We start from the raw sequence: 16,720 nt of genomic DNA on the forward strand, positions 1-16,720 counted from the left end.
CGTTTTTACACGACAAACAGCAAAGATAATGTTAGTAAAGCGACACAGAATGATCTACAGACAAAAGAAGTGCCAGTGTTTTATAGGAACAGCTTCCTAAAACGTCAGCGTAAATGTCTGAGGTGGCTTTAAGGTGCAGGTTTTACCCAGCAGGCCTTCACACAGGTAGATCCTCATGCTGATGTCCTCCATCGGCTGGGCAGGTGGACCCTTGGCCACGGCAGGTACCTGGTCTTTGGCTCCTGGTTTCAGAGTGTGAGTCTTCCCCTGTGGAAACAACGTCGTGTTTGTGAGTCGACCGCAAGTATAAATGTTGAATTAACCACACGGAAAAAGCAGTAACAGCTTCTGTTGTTCGGTTTCATTGGTCTGAAGTGCACAGGAGTGTTTCTAAATGTGACTCATTTAAAGTCCTCTCAACCAGAATTTGAGTTTAACACACCGAAATGTTGGCAGTCAGTGGTGCTGAATTTCTTCTTGGCAAAAGAAAAAGGCAGAAACAGTTTTCCAGGACATTAAACTTCTCTCATTTTCGGGTGTTATTAAAGAAAAAACCTGGGATGCAGCAGCGTTCCAGGTTTTCTAGCGTGAAATAACTCCGGCTATCGACTGTGGACGTGATAAATTTCAAAAAACTAGTTTTGTGAGTATCTGAAATTGGCTCAAAATAAAAATTAGAGATTGACCAATATAGGTGTTGTTATTAAACTATTTAATAAATTTTTTTAACTGATATTTGGACCCGATGTACATTAAATGTGATGTTTTAACAGCATGTGATATCAGAGAACCTGTCATTCATAACTAGATTTCGTCATTAATACGGACGACTATAACTGAATATGTAAAATAGAAACAAGAAAGATTAAATTAAGATGCTCTCCTCTGTTTATGTGGGATCCACCGACAAAAATGCTTCCAAAAGGACTTAAAATTCTCTAAAATGACTAAAAAAATCTTCAAAACTGTTCAAGAATACTGAAACACTGAGATTGATCAGTTTGTTTCCTGCTTTTTTCCCTCTATTTTCTTAATATTTCTCTATTAATTAATTATTGTTTTCCAGACTCTGTTAAACAGGTTAAACTGTGGCTGCCCACTAACTTAGCTGCTAGCCGTGAGCATAGCATTAGCCGCTATAAGAGAAGCTAACTTCCTGGATTCTAGTTCAGGCAATTCTGAGACCACAAATGAAAAAAAAAAAAAAAAAAAGATGAAATTAAAGTTAAATAAAATTATATTAAAATTAATCTGGTAACAGAAGGAGTTTCTGCTGATTAGTTGGTGAAAAGACTCAATGAAACCCTGCATCCGTCCTGATCTGGTGTCAGTTTTTAGCAGAAGTCCTCCACCTCTATGGACTTCAAGGACCTGGAATGTTCTAAGTGAGACTAAAGACTGGAAGCCAGAAAGGAGAACGTCCCTGTAGAAAGTTCTAGAGTAGACCTACCGACAACTGTTAGGATCACTGATTATTGTCTGCTATCTTGTATTTTTAAGCCTGAACTTGAACAGACACACAAATGCAACAATGGGCAGGTTCATGAGTACTTTTTTTTTTGACAGAAGGAGAGAGGAGGCTGATCACACTTTAATTTATCAATAATTGGTCAATAAAACTTAGAGCTGTATGATCTGAACATGTGACTCACAAACACGGCGCTGGTGGCCGGGTTGGTTTCGATCTCGCTGTCTGAAAGCGTCCCTCTGGACTGGGCCAGATGAGGGGCGGTTCTTCCTCCCAGTCCGTCACCGGCGGTGCTGCTCAGGTCACTGTCGGCTCCCAGAGTCTCTCCGGAGCTGTTGCTGATCTGAAAGATAAAAAACAACACAAATGAGGTTTTATTTTAAAAATAATAACTTCTGGGATCCATATTCATAATAAACTCCTCACAGTCAAACCCTAGAACTCTTTGGAGACATTCGTTTACGTAGTTTTTATGTCATTTCCTGTAATTTACTGACATTAGAACTATTGAATATACAAGCAGCGTTGGTTGGATCCTTGCATCCTTGCTAGTCAGCGAATCCAAGCATGTACACCAGGTGGCGCTATCACTGTGACGGTCTTTTGGCCTGTCTATGTCATCAGGGTTGGTTTCTGATCACACATGTAAAGTCTGAGGCAGATTGGAGAAGTTAGAGGCTAGTTAGACAGCACTTCCTGTTTCACAGTGAAACATCGAAATTCTGCCAGCCGCCATTTCCATGCCGTCAGACTTTTGTGGAGCATTTTGATAACATTTGATCACCGGTGTACATCCTGGCCAAATCTCAGCTCTCTCGGAGTTACCTTGTTTGAGTTCATAGCTTTTGAAAATGTCCAAAAATGACCCAAAATCTTCTAAAATATAACACAAAATTCAAAATGGCTGACTTCCGGTTGTGTTTTGGGCATCGGTGTCAATTACTTTTTTGTGTGTCTTGACGAGTTACATATGTGTACCAAATTTCATAAGTCTAGGTCACACGTACTGGTCGTAATAAATTTTTGGAATTTTCCAGGGGACGCTATTGAACCCAGAAAGTCAGATTAAAGTCAGAACTGGGTCTGGGTTGGTCGTGCCCTACCACTGTGCTGGCCTCCGAGTCCTGGCTGGTGCTTCTCGTCAGGATTGGCGGCTCTGAGCTCGTCACTGACTCCGTGTCACTTTTCTGTTAAAACAAACCAAAAAAACAAGTTGACAGAATTTAGAGGCACGATGTAGTAAAATATGCTGCAGTCCATTAGCAGTTTTTAACACTCAAAGACCAACATCATGACCTAAATGCTGCAACGACAGCAGACTCTGGCGTAGCTGTTTTCAGGGTAATTTCTCTACTTCTACTTTAATTATTATACTATAATTAGGTCATGGTAAGGTCCAGCTATTCATTCTGTACTTTTTTATATGATAAAAGCTGCAGATTTTTAAAATTTTCCTTCAAATCAACGAAAAAGTACATTTTGCATTATGAAAATGTTCTGTTTTTGCATGTATCTCACTATAAAATGCTGGCAGTAGAGATATTTATTCATATTTGGTTCAGGATATTGTCTGGAATCAGGCCATAACAGAACCATGATTGTGGAAAACCAAAAAAATTAAATTTGTGGCTAATGAAAAAAAAAAATCAAGTTCTGGTAAAGTAAAAGTAAAGGTAAAATAAAGTAAATGTAAAGTTGAAGTAAAGTATAGCAAAGGTGAAGTAAAGGTAAATAAAAGAAAAAGGTAACGCAAAGTAAAGTTAAATGCAAAGAAAATAAAAATGCAAAGTTAAAGCAAAGTAAAATTAAATGTAAAGGTAAAGTAAATGTAAAGTTCAGTAAAGCAAAGCAAAGGTAAAGAAAAGAAAAAGCTAAAGTAAAGAAAGGTAAAGTAAAGGTCAAGTAAAGCAAAGTTAAGTTAAAGTAAAGGTTAAATAAAGTAAATGTGAGGGTAAAGTAAATGTAACATTCAGTAAAGTAAAGCAAAGGTAAAGTTATAGGTAAAGAAAAGAAAGAGCCAAAGTAAAGTAAATGTAAAGTTCAGTAAAGTAAAGCAAAGGTAAAGTTGAAGGTCAAGAAAAGAAAAAGGTTAAGTTAAAGTAAAGGTAAATTAAAAGTAAAGTTAAAGTTAATGTAAAGGTAAAATAAAGTAAATGTATAGCAAAAGTGAAGGTAAAGTAAAGCAAAGTAAAGTAAAGTTAAAAGTAAAGAAAAGAAAAAGTTAAAGTTTAAGTTTAAGTAAAGTTTAGCAGCAGAAAGCCAACAACAAACCTGAGATCCGGAGGCGACACTGAGGCCGCTGTCGGCACTGATCTGAGATTTCTTCTCCTCAGCGTCGGTCACCTGAGGGCGCTGCTGCTTCGCTCCTTCAGATCCTGCAAGACAGACGAGTTTATCGGCGGATTTCCCACGAATCCGGACCGCGTTTCCTTCTTACCTTTCAGTCAAAGCCAGCACAGCACAGCAACACTACACCCATCTGAAGTGCCAAAGCTTCAGTTTACACAGCAAAGCACACGGTCCGACGCTAGCTGAGATGATTCTTAAATCTGAGCAAAATATCTACACTGGAGACGTGAGAAATCTGCTTTTCTGCGTTCAAAAGTTTTAAGGAAGTAGATGGAAGTTTTACAGACCAGACAGAGAAAAAGACAAAAGGGGCAAGCAGAGGGAATGCGGTAAAACTGGGCGGAAAAAGTTACGAAATGAAAACAAAAACTGCAGGACATTAAGTCTCGGTCAAAATGCTGCAAATGTGGCCCAAGTTACACCAAAAACCGACACAAACACAGGCAGTTAGGCATGCAGATAAACCGATGGGCGGTAAAGGAGACATTTTCTGTTTCAAGTGTGATTTTTTTATGATTTATCACCTCCGTCGGTGCAGATCGGGTCACATCCTGACACTTTCTCGTTTGTTTTTTCTGCTTTTTTGGTGACATGTAACCATTTTTTAAGCCTTGAATGTAGCAGCGACTGTGGAATATCGGATAATTTACAGCGAACCACTTGAAACTGGAAAAAAATACAGTTAAAAGAGGAGGACAGGGCAGCAGGTATTAATCTCTATCATCTGGATGCATGGTCGCAAGGGGGGAAAAAACACACACTGGAAAACAAAATTACATATTGCTTGAGCTTAAGCCAGTGAATATAACATAAGATTCCCATATTTTTTATATCAAAAACCTACATCAGTAAACAACTTTAAATGTACAAGAAAACAATCCAAGTCTGGATTAACCCTCTGAACCCCAAACCACACCAGTAAGTATGAAGGACGTGTTAGATTTTTCAAAAAACATAAAAATGTACACCATTTATCTGCTCTATAAACTGTAAAAACCTGAAAAAATGTCTGAGTCAAGCAAAGTAAAAGTAAAGGAAAGGTAAAGTAAAAGGTAAAGTTTAAGTAAATGAAAGGTAAAAGTAAAGGTAAAGTAAAGGAGAGTAAGGTTAAGTAAAGGTAAAGTAAAAGTAAAGTAAATGTAAAGTTAAAGAAAGTAAAAGTAAAGGTAAAGTAAATGTAAAGTTAAAGTAAAGTAAAAGTAAAGTAAAGGAGAGTAAGGTTAAGTAAAGGTAAAGTGAAAGTAAAGTAAATGTAAAGTTAAAGAAAAGTAAAAGTAAAGGTAAAGGTAAAGTAAATGTAAAGTTAAAGTAAAGTAAAAGTAAAAGTAAAAGTAAAAGTAAAGTAAAGGTAAGGTAAAGCAAAGTAAAGTAAAGGTTATGTCAAGTAAAAGTAACGGTAAAGTAATGTTAAAATAAAAGTAAACTAAAAGTAAAGTAACATAAAAGTGAAAGTAAATGAAAGTTAAAGTAAAGTTAAAGAAAGCTAAGGTAAAGGTAAATTAAAGTAAAATTAATGGTAAAGTCAAAGTAAAATAAAGTAATAGTAAAGCAAAAAAAGTAAAAGTACAGTAAAGCTAAGTAAAGTCTTTTTAACAATTCTTGAACTAATTATCTATAACATGCCGTTGCATTTAAGCTAAAAACTGGACTATATAATCAAAATATTTTTATTCTACATATCTTATTTAAAAATCTGACAAAAATAAACCTCTTCCTCGAATCAAATTCTGTAAAAAACAAAAAACTTTACACTATATGTTGCAACCATGAAGATACTAACGACTCAGATGTGATTAAAAGTCTGGTGACGAAAATTCAGGGATTTTTCGGCTGAACTGCAGGCTGCGTTTACACAAAAGAAATTATTTTCTCAATTTTTTCCACTTATTTTGAGCATTTTAACTGAATCAGACTGCACAAAAGACATTTCTGAGTTCCCTGTCCTTCTCGTCATGGCTTTCCATAGAGATACAGAACATTTGTTTGCAGGAAAAATGATCCCACAGTGAGTAATAATGTGACAGAAACAAACAAAAGAAACTGCTTGAGGTTCAGAGGGTTAAACACAACATGACATTTTTCAGAGCTAAAACAAGGCTTTAATTTCTCACAGAATTACATCTGCGTGAAATTCTGAGCCTGAATCTACCGCACATAATAAATTAATCCAGTGTCATGTTCAGGAGTTTTTCTCATTTTCTTAATTTTACATCTCATTTGAGTAAAAAGTCATGATCTTGTCTCAAACCGACTCTTATGTCTATATTTTTAAACTTATCCACTCTAACATCTGAGCACTTTTTATTTATTCATGTATAAAAACACTGAAGGTAAAGACAGAAGGGGTTGGAAAGGGGCTGAACACCCCAGTCTTTTTTTTTGTTCTTTATTTTTGGATTTTTTCGTGTGTGAAAAGTCTCTTACTCTGTGGTTTTTCCATAGCTTTTTGCTTATCCTGGTGCTTGCTCCACAATTCTACCCAAGATGCATTGCAAGCAAGAAGAGAAAGACAGAGAGAGAGTCAGAGAGTTGGTTGAAAAGGCATGTATGGTGGATGAGCGTTAAAAACAAACAAAACCAGAAACTAAAACAAAAGCATTGAGTCATTACTGAAAGAAGGGGGTGTTTTGTAATGTTGGCGTGCAGCTGAGCTTTTAATCCATATGGAAAAGGTTTCGCTGATCCACTCGTGTTTAACAGCTGCTGAAGGTAACATTACAACACACCCGATGCTGCCGGAGAACCGCGCAATCAGATATTTGCAGATTTGTGTTGTTTGTGCGGCTGTCCGGCAGCGAAGAGAAAGAGAGAGAGGGAGGACGAAGATGGCTGATAAAAAACAGGAGCGTGGGATGGAGGTTTGGGAGGCAGCGAGTGGAATGGAGCAGTTGCAGAAGCCGGGATGCAAAGTCTCACAGCATTCTGTAGAATTGAAGGTGCAACTTCTAGTAGGATAGAAAGGAGGGTAGCGGGTAAGGAGGGGAGTCAGGGTGGCTTGACTCAGGCCGTCCCCCGTATACAGACCCAGGATTGGAAAGTAAAGAGCTCAATGAGGATTTTATAGGTTGTTTCAACAGAAAAGACTTTGAAATTTGCTTTTTTTGTTTGTGTACTGGGACTGTCTACTGGGGAGTGATACTTTCCACCCTCCATGCTGAGAGCAAAAAGGGGAGCTGCCATTTATCTACAGCACGCCTGGCAGAAAACCTGCAGTAAAGGCACAGACGAGCACCGATTGTTGGGACTATGGATGCGCATTACCTCCGGTTCAACCATTCGTCCGCTACTGCAGATTTACGAGGAACCAAAACAAACACATGCAGTTCAAGGTGATGGAGAGGCCAAAGACAGGACTCCGGAGAGGGGAGGCAAACAGGTGGGGAAGGGAGACAAAAGACGCTTTTCCATTAGCACCTACTCAGCTCGACTCTACTTGGTTTGTGAGGTTTTCCATTAGGATCTAGTATCTGGTACCAGGTATTATTTAGTACCTACTCGGCCGGGGTTCCAATGGAGCTGAGTCGAGTCGATAATGTGACGTCTACAGAGTGCAGGCCACTGATTGGACAGGGAGTGACGACACACGAGACCTGGACCGTGGCAGAATGAAGAGGTCGAGACTTTTCTGTCTTTAGTGGTGGACCAAAGAATATAGAGGGAGCTGGACAGAAAGTATATCAGGAGGTCTCCGAGCGGATGGCCGACCACGGATACAATAGGACAATGAAGCAGTGTCGGTTCGGGTTAGTCCATCAAGGACCACAATGGCCGGAGTGGATCAAACCGAAGGTGTTGGAAGTGGTTTAGTCAAATGGATGCCATTTACAGACACCGACTGGCAAGCAACCGGAGGGAGAGTGGCCTCGACTCCGCCGCTGCATTATTCGAGACCAATGTTCGAGGACGGTGAGTGTTTGTGACTCCACCCACGATGACGTGGCACTCAATCGTAATGGAAAACGATCTAAACCAAGTAGAGGCCGAGTAGGTGCAAGTGAAAAAGCACCTTACTGGCGCTTTTCCACTTGCACCTACTCGGCTCTACTTGGTTTGTGAGGTTTTCCATTAGGATGTAGTATCTAGTACCAGGTACTATTTTCGTTCCTACTCAGCCGGGGTTCCAAGCGAGCTGAGTTGAGCCGATAATGTGACGTCTACAAGTGCAGGCCACTGATTGGACAGGGAGTGATGACACACGAGACTTGTACCGTGGGCGAATGAGAATTTTCTGTCTTTGGTGGCGGACCAAAGGACATAGAGGGAGCTGGACGGTGCAACTTGCAACAAGTAAGTATATCAGGAGGTCTCCGAGCAGATGACTGCTCACAAACACAGTAGGACAATGAAGCAGTGTCGGGTAGGGTTAGTCCATCAAGGACCACAATGGCTGGAGTGGGTCAAACCGAAGGTGTTGGAAGTGGATTAGCCAAATGGACGCCATTTACGGACATCGACCGGTGAGCAATGGGAGGGAGAGTGGCCTCGACTTCGCCGCTCCATTATTCAAGACCATGTTCAAGGACGGTGAGTGTTTTGTGACTCCACCCACGATGAGGTGGCACTTGATTGTAATGGAAAACGACCTAAACCAAGTCGAGTCGAGTTGAGTATGTGCTAGTGGAAAAGCGCCTAAACAGACTGGAAGAAGACAAGGCGAATATTCCACACACTTTTCAAGACTTCACTCTCAATTTTTGCTCTTTGTTAAAACCAGAAATGCCAGTCTCATGGCTGAATTTGCACTACAATCTGGTGGAAGTGTGTGGAATATTACTGCACTTGTAAGAATCTTTCTGGGGACAGGTGAAGGGGGTCTTTTTCGAGACGGCTGGAGGGGAAGGGTGGGTTTATTAAAGGTTGATGAGCTTGTAGAGGGGTAGGTAGGGGTTTACAGTGCACATGCAACCGGGCTTTAGTGGTGTACACACCAATCGAGGCAATAAAGTTCTCCTCGTTCAGACTCCGGGTATCAAAATGGCGGGCTCCTTTGCCCGTTGTGTGGTGCGGCAGCTGCAGGTGGGGAATATTCAGGAGCCCCTGAGGTCTGGAGGTCTCCATGCGACCAGAAGGACTCTCTTTACTCCCCGGGCTGCCAGCACTATCTGTGGGGCTTCGCTTGCGCTTTTCTGGGTCTATACCAAGTTACCAAACATTAAAGGGGGGCCAAAGACAGAGCATTGTGAAAAATTACAGGAAAGAAAGATTGCAGGTGTAAAAAAGCAGGAATCTGACAAAGAGAATCACAGTTAAAGTCTTAACATGCAGTTTAAAGCTTTAAACACGGGTGTCAAACTCATTCTAGTTCAGGTTCCACATTCAGCCCAATTTGATCTCCAGTGACCAGTAAAATCACAGCATAATAACCTATAAATAACCACAACTCCAAATGTTTCCTTTGTTTTAGTGCAAAATTGTACAATTCTGAAAATGTTCACATTTAAGGAAATATCTTTTTGCAAAACTTTATGAACAACCTGAAGTTTCTGAAGAAAAATAAATTCAGTTTCATCACCATTCAGCCTCAGTTTATCATTTCCACATTCCAACTTCCAGATCACAGAGTGTCGACAAAGGAACATAACATTTAGTCACCTGGAACTGAATGAGGTAGGAGTTTACTTTATGATCAAAACGACAAAAGTCAGACAGAAAACAACAAAAACAGGACAAAATATTACAAAAACGAGATACAAAGCAACAAAAAAATGGACAAACAACAAAAGCGAGACAAAAAAGAACAAATAAAGCGAAACACAAAATGACAAAAATAAGAAAAAACACAAGCGAGACAAAAAGGAAACACAAAACGACAAAAACGAGAAACAAAACGACAAAAATGTGAGACAAACGACAAAACTCAGACAAAAACAAGACAAAAAAAGACAGAAAATGACAAAAGAACAATGAACAATCTAGTATTTTAATTTATGATCAAAACAACTTGCCATGGTCTAGAAATGATTTTAAATTTATAGTTTTACTAATTTACAATCTGCAGTTAATGTCTTCTCTGGAATTTTTACACTTTGAGGGCCGGATTGGACCCTCTGGAGGGCCGCATGTTTGACACCCCTGCTTTAACATGACACATGGACAAGTGTTAGTAGCACAGGCCCACTGCTGTTATGCTTCTCAGCACGAAAAAGTCTGAAAAAAAATCCTATAAATGACACAATCCGACATCGCCTGCTAGCATTCCTGTTTAAACCCAGCAGACCTACCTTTGGTTTGGTAATGGGTTCGAGCTATTTCCAGTAAGCTGAAGACGCTGGCCATCCCTCCGAGCCCGGCGTTCGTATACGAGTGCTCCAGACTGGAAACTGTGCACTTCAAGATGTCCAACATGCCTTTATACACCTTCCTGCTCACCTCCTGGACAATAAAAAACCCACAGTGACATGGTTTGTAAGAATAGGAATAAGAATAATAACAAACAGAAGAAGAATGTTATGAGGAGGAAGTGAAAGAAGTAGTAAAGGAAGTGGAAGAAGAAAAGGAAAAAGTAGAGGAAAACAAAGGAAGCTAAAAATGAAGAAACGAATAAGGAAGAAGGAAAGGAAGGAGAGGAAGAAGAAGAAGAGGAAGATGAAGAAGTGGAAGTAAAAGAAGAAAAGGAAGGTGAAGATGAAGAAAAAGAAAGAGGAAGAAGAAAAGGTAGAAGAGGAGAGAGAAGAAGAAGAAGATGAAGAAGAAGAGGCAAGGAAGATGAGGAAGAAGAATTGGAAGAAGAAGAGTAAAAAGCAGAAAAGAGGAGGTGGAAGAAAAAGCAGTTGAGGAAGAGGAAAAAGAAAAAGAGGAAGAAGTAGAAGAAGAGGGGGAAGAGCAGGAAGAAGAGGAGGAAGAAGAAGAACTGGAAAAAGAAGAAGAGGACAAAAAGGAAGGAGAAAAGGAAGAAGCAGAAAAAGAGGAGGAAGAAGAATTGAAAGAAGAAGGCGGCGGAGAAGAAGAAGAAGAAGCAAAAGACGAGGAAGAAAAGAGGAGGAAGGAGATAAATGGAAGTGGAAGAAGATGAAGACAAAGAAGTCGAGCATTAAGAAAAAGAAACAGGAAGAAGAAAAGGAAGAAGAAGCCGAAGAAGAGGAGAAGGAAGAGGAATACGGAGAAGGGGAGGAGGAGGAGGAAGAAGAGGAAGCAAAGGAGGAGAAGGAAGACCAACATGAAGAAGAGGAAGCAGAAAAAGAAGAGAAGGAAGAAGTAGTTAAAGAAGAAGAAGGGGAAGCAGAAAAGGAAGAGGAAGAAGAAATTGAAGAAGAGGGAGAAGCAAAAGAAGCAGAAAAAAGGAGGAAGGAGAAGCAGAAGAGGAGGTCAAAGAAGCATTGGAAGAAGAAGAAGAGGAAAAAGCAGAAGAAGAGGAGGAAGACAAAGAAGAAAGTCAATGAAATGAGAGATGCTTGTTCTAAGGAGAGTCTTCTTAATGAGATTCTGTCATCCACACCTTTATCCTTCATTATTAACAGAGCTGTAACTGAAGTAGTTCCTGCTGGACTTTAGAGACATTCTAACTTATTAAAGCTTTCCATCGACGGAACCAAACACTGTGAGAAGTTTTAAGATCTCCAGATATCCTGTGGTGCTTCAGTGACTCTTTGATCAAGTTACATTTCTGACCAACAGTCTCCTCGGGATCTGTTGTTATTTATTGTGTATTTCTTGTCAGAGGAATAAAAACTCACCACATCTCGAATGATCTCCTGCCTGGCGTCTTCCTCCGACTGCACGGCTCGGTTCAGTTTGCTCAGAACGAAGACGCGAAGCTGCTCGTTCTCCAGCAGGCGGCGGACTTTCTTCATGTTGAGCCAGCCGACCCCCTGTCCGTCCAGAACGCTCTGGACAACCTCCTTCAGGAACTGCTGGTTCTCACTGAAACACAGCAACACATTCACTCAGACAGACCGATATCAGCAGGAAATGTAGCATAACAAGCTAAAACAACAGGTCTGTCTGCTGTAATCTTTAACACTGGATGAGGAAACTTCGAAAAGTTCTCAACCTCACCTGGAATAAAGGGACATAACTCGCGTTGTGGGACATCGTCTGACTTCTCTTGAGTGAATTATGACCATTAGGCTGATTTGGTGCATTTGTATCTGCACAGGTAGCTACTGTGTAAGTTACTGTGGTTGAAAATGCTAATATTTCCTCCTCATTGGCTCAGTGTGATGTATTAAACAGTCAAAGTCTCTGTTATCGTGCCCCAATGATGAGCCAGTGATCACTTTCCTCATCAACTATGCCTTTGACTGGAACCATGCTCCTATTGGTGCCAATCATGGAAATAAAAGCTGCCTCTCAGGATGAAAAATAAAGTTTTTATGGTTGGTGGAATATTGGAATGACAGAAATGTGGATATTTTTTGACCATATTAACACCATCATATAACTGATTTGTATTATTCTATCAAAACATTGTTGAACCATTGAAGACTAAATGGGAATATCAATTAACCTGCCAAATTTCAGGACTCTAACTACGTTATTTCTCAAGTTATTGTCCTTCCAACAGAAGAAAACGATGCAAAAATGGACGCGACTCCACCCTTTTTAAGAATATTTAACTCAAAGACTAATGTTACCTATGAGTCCAGATTTTACACATGGTCAACTCAGTAAATATTCTATGGTTTACAAAACACTAAGCAGTCAAAAATGAAGGTGGTCGGGCGTGGGGCAATCAGTGAACTGAAATGGAACGACCCAAATATCAAGTATGTTATCAATAAAAATCTATGCAACATTTTTTTACATTATTTAATCAAGGAGTCCCATTGAGATTAGAAATCTCTTTTACAAGGGAGACCTGACCAAGGCAGCAGTCATGCAAAATGTAAAAGTTATATAAAATGATGAATGGATGAATAGACGTATGCATGAACTTAAACAATAAAAATGTTTTTCATTTCTGTTTATTGCCAGTTCTAATCTGTCTACTACATTCACAGATTACTGCAAACTCAAAGTGCAATTATAGTGATTATATTCAACATTTGAAGACTTTTGTAAACTCAAACACTTTCAATGTCTTCTAAAGTGGTCTATTATGGGATGGCTACAGTGTTAGCCGGTACCAGGACCATCGTAGCTAACATTAGCTCTGGTGCTAACAGCAACATGTTTTTCATTGAGGTGGTCTCGTCTTCCATCACTCTGTGTGTCCTGTGAATCTTCATCACGGCTGGAAAACAGACTTTAGGTTCATTACCGTCACCTACTGGGCTGGAGTGTTCATCAGTGTTTGGGAACTGAGAAAGGTGCGATGAAATGCGTTACTTTTTTTTAACATTATTTTTTCTGCAATTAATGAATTGAAATTAACACGTTAAAGTCCCAGTCCTAATAAAAAATAAACAAATATCAGCATGTATGGTGGATTATTAGTTGTGGTGACGTTGTACCAAAATACATTAGTGTGGATAGGGCAACCAAATCCTCTGCTGATGATACCAACCAAGAAAGTTAGTAGCACCATCGCTACCAGTGGTAAAGTATGAACATCAGTGGACCAAGTGCATTGAAGTTAAAGGAGACTAAATGAAGCAGGAACAATCTTTCTCCTGTGGTGCTTCCTGGTTGAGGCTGAGAACTTTTTGGCTTGGTGGTTAGCACTGTTGCCTTCTTTCTGCATGGAGTTTGCGTGCTCTCCCTGTGCATGCCAGGTTCTCCAGCTTCCTCCCACAGTCCAAAAACATGCTGAGGTTAACTGGTGATTCTAAATTGTCCGTAGGGGTGAATGTGAGTGTGATTGTTTGTCTTTATATGTAGCCTTGCAATACTGAGTACAGAGTTATTTTTATTTTGGCACCCACAGACTTCAGTAGTTAAACAACCAACAGCTAATCCCCCAAAACTGTAACCATGCCCACTAACACACAGACCCCGCCCCTGACATCACAACAACTCCTCCATGTTTAACAAAAAATGTATCCAAAGAAAAGAGGAAGTTTATTCTGAGAAAACTGTAGAATGTTTAATCAATTTACTGATCTTCGGGAGGCGATTGGTTGAGTATAAATAAATAAAGAAAAAAAATAGAAACATTAAGATCTCCGGACACAAAAACCATCCAAGTAAAATGTAAGTTTACCTGGAGAAACAGGTAAACTGTGTATAGATGATGGATGGATGGATATTAACCTGAATTCTTTTTTATTTACCTGGTGTTATTGACTCGACCCTGAGGAGACGGAGACTCCCTCTTCACCGTCGGACTGTGTTTGATCACCGAAGACTTCTGGTCCACGAGTGCTCGAGGTGCACGAGCTCCTGAAGAAGAACGGAAAAAACCGTGAGCGACAAAACCAGACCAAAAAAAAAAAAAAACCTCAGGACTCACACAGAAACACTCACCAAGAACTGCAAACCACCACAGAAAAAAAATCAACTTTCTACTGTTTTTTTTTTTTTTTTGAAGCTACAACATCAAGTAGGAGAGAAAAAGCGTCACTTTGAGAGGAGGACATCTAGGATCTACTGAAGGTTATCTAACTGCTGAACAGACACATTACTGGAGCTGCTGGAGTCGATTATTACAACAGGAGACGTGAAGGACGAACCAAACAGGGACGCGGTGAACAAACACACACAGTCACACAACAAAAACACACAAACAGGAGTCCGAATGATGGTGCTCGTGGTGTCGGCATCACACATTAGAGGCATGAAGACGTGAGGTCAGAGGGAGGACGAAGAACACATCAGTGATGTCATGCATGAAGGAAAATAAAGAGACGAGTGGATGGATGGATGGATGGATGGATGGATGGATGGATGTTTTAAAGCCAGTGAACCGGTTGTTGGGGTCACCTTTAATCGATTTATTAAAATGAAAGAAGCCTAAAATATGGAGGTGTTTGTTTTCTTACAGCACATAAAACGCTTGAATCAAACCACATACTGTTTGCTTTTTCAATCTTTAACCATATACACATTTAAAATTAACAATCTTAAAGATGTTATACATTCTGGTGTCTCAGGATAGAATAAATTCCTTTTTTATTCCATCTACAGTGTTCTATTAACCCTCTAGTTGGGTTTGTTTCTCAAGAACAACAATGATTTTCCTGAGTCATTTTGAATTATGTAAAAATGACAGAAACCAAAAAAACAAACAAAAAAAACCAATAAACATAACAACGAAACACCGTGGGTCGAGGACGTCATAAATGGAGAACCCCTTGTATTTTAGCTATTTAACCCAAATTATCACCTTTCAAAATAGTTGAGAACTACTTGAGTAAACAAATAATTGCTCGATTAAGAACAGCTAGTACAAATTAAACAATAAAGCAACATAAGCAGCTGCAAATAGATGAAGCATCCAGTCATTAGTAGTGTTTCCACATAATAAACAAATGACTTAGAAGTAAAAAGTTAAAAGAAAATGCTAATTAGGCTCGTTTCTATGAACTACGCTTGGTATTTTCACACTATAGGTGACTATAATAAACACAGTGGAAGAAGAAACACCACCAGCTGTCTGCAAACGGCTAAAAATCTCCATCTATGTCCATCTATGAGACAAAAATGGAGGGCAAATTGTAATAATCCTTTCATGTCGGCCACTATTTTCCGTGGTTAAAGCTGTCCACAGGTGAAGATGAGAGAAAAAGCTAATCAGTCGTGTGAGTTAAATGTTTGCTAACACCGAAAATATGTTTGTCTGCCACAAAGTTCATTAAATCTGTTGAAAAAGTCTAAATATCGCCTCATTTCGGCAAAACTAGGTGAGTTTCTTCTTGAAAATGTGGATAAAAGTTAAAAGATAAAAGACAGCTAATGAGTTGTGTCTGTTCTGCTGTGAAATTCAGGTTTATATCACAGATTTATCACGTCATAAAATACTGAAGAGCATGGAACTGATTAAAATGCAAAAATCAATACAGACTGTTAAAGCAGGTATTGAGGGAACTTACAGTGCATAACAAACTGCAAAATCTAAGTCATTCTGAGCTAAAATTGTGTTTAATCCATGTAGAATCTGACTGAGTCTCTTTTATTTGTTGACATAACACACTATTTAAACTATCTGGAACTAAAACTGCTCTAGAAAGCCTAAAAAAAAAAAAAAACACGAAATGTGTAAAATCATGACAATACTCCTTTCTAAAAACTAATATTTCACATAAATGTCGCTCAAACTTCAGCAGTTCAATTAAAAACCATTTTATTTTTCAAAGCAACACTTGAAATGAAAGAAAAACACTGAATTTTATCATTAGGCGGCTAAAAAAATCCAGATTATTCAGGTTAAATAGACATTAAAGACAAATAGTGGAGGAATAAGCTGACAATGTATTTGGTTTGTAACACACTGGTTCTGTTTTTAAGACATGAGAGGAGAATAAAGCAGCTTTTCTGATCTGACATCTGTCATTACCGGCTGGTTTATTGTTAGTTTTTATGTGACAGCAGGGATCTGGAGCTTGTTATTGTTGCTGGAGTGACACGAGGACAAGAAATGAGGTTTAATTGAGAAAACTAACGCTCTGGTTGCACAAGCAGAAATCTTCAGCATGTTTTAGTTCACAAATACATTAACTGTTTCTTTTAGTTTTCTTAATGATTTATTCTAAAGCGATGCAGAATTCGAGATTTTATCAACAAAATGTGAAAAATCAGTTTCAGTATCGGGTTTAATTTTTAATTTTCATGTGAATATGCCAGTATTACTTCTTTATTTTCCATTTCAGTCCTCTTTTAGCTTATTTTTTTGTATTTTAAAAAGTGTTTTGTACTCATCCTATAGCTTTTCTATTAGGCGCTGCCTTTATTCTCATGTTATTGCACAAGAATCTCCTTTGAGATTATTAAAATGCCATTTTATCTTAACCCCGTAAGACCCAAAAATAGAAAAAAAGGAGCAAGAAAAGAGCAAAATTATGTATATTTGTGTTTTTTTGCTCATTA

At 39.0% G+C, this 16,720-nt stretch overlaps 1 protein-coding gene across 3 annotated transcripts in view; it reads right to left on the minus strand.

Moving 5' to 3' along the window:
- Positions 1-16,720, minus strand: part of madd (MAP-kinase activating death domain) — a 96,841-nt gene that overhangs the window by 24,758 nt on the left and 55,363 nt on the right. Inside the window, exons 17-25 of one of the 3 annotated variants that reach the window (XM_055009674.1) lie at positions 13,969-14,077; positions 11,491-11,677; positions 10,039-10,189; positions 8,746-8,949; positions 6,242-6,292; positions 3,740-3,843; positions 2,572-2,655; positions 1,653-1,811; positions 147-267 (exon numbers count right to left, since the gene is read on the minus strand). In XM_055009674.1, the coding sequence (XP_054865649.1) occupies positions 147-267; positions 1,653-1,811; positions 2,572-2,655; positions 3,740-3,843; positions 6,242-6,292; positions 8,746-8,949; positions 10,039-10,189; positions 11,491-11,677; positions 13,969-14,077 (1,170 nt within the window). Of the gene's footprint in view, positions 1-81; positions 268-1,652; positions 1,812-2,571; positions 2,656-3,739; positions 3,844-6,241; positions 6,293-8,745; positions 8,950-10,038; positions 10,190-11,490; positions 11,678-13,968; positions 14,078-16,720 lie in introns of those variants that run through there. The other 2 variants (XM_055009669.1, XM_055009667.1) reach the window with 2 other exon arrangements.

The sequence above is a fragment of the Amphiprion ocellaris genome, chromosome 1 (assembly GCF_022539595.1).
Source record: "Amphiprion ocellaris isolate individual 3 ecotype Okinawa chromosome 1, ASM2253959v1, whole genome shotgun sequence".
Taxonomy (NCBI): Eukaryota; Metazoa; Chordata; class Actinopteri; family Pomacentridae; genus Amphiprion; species Amphiprion ocellaris.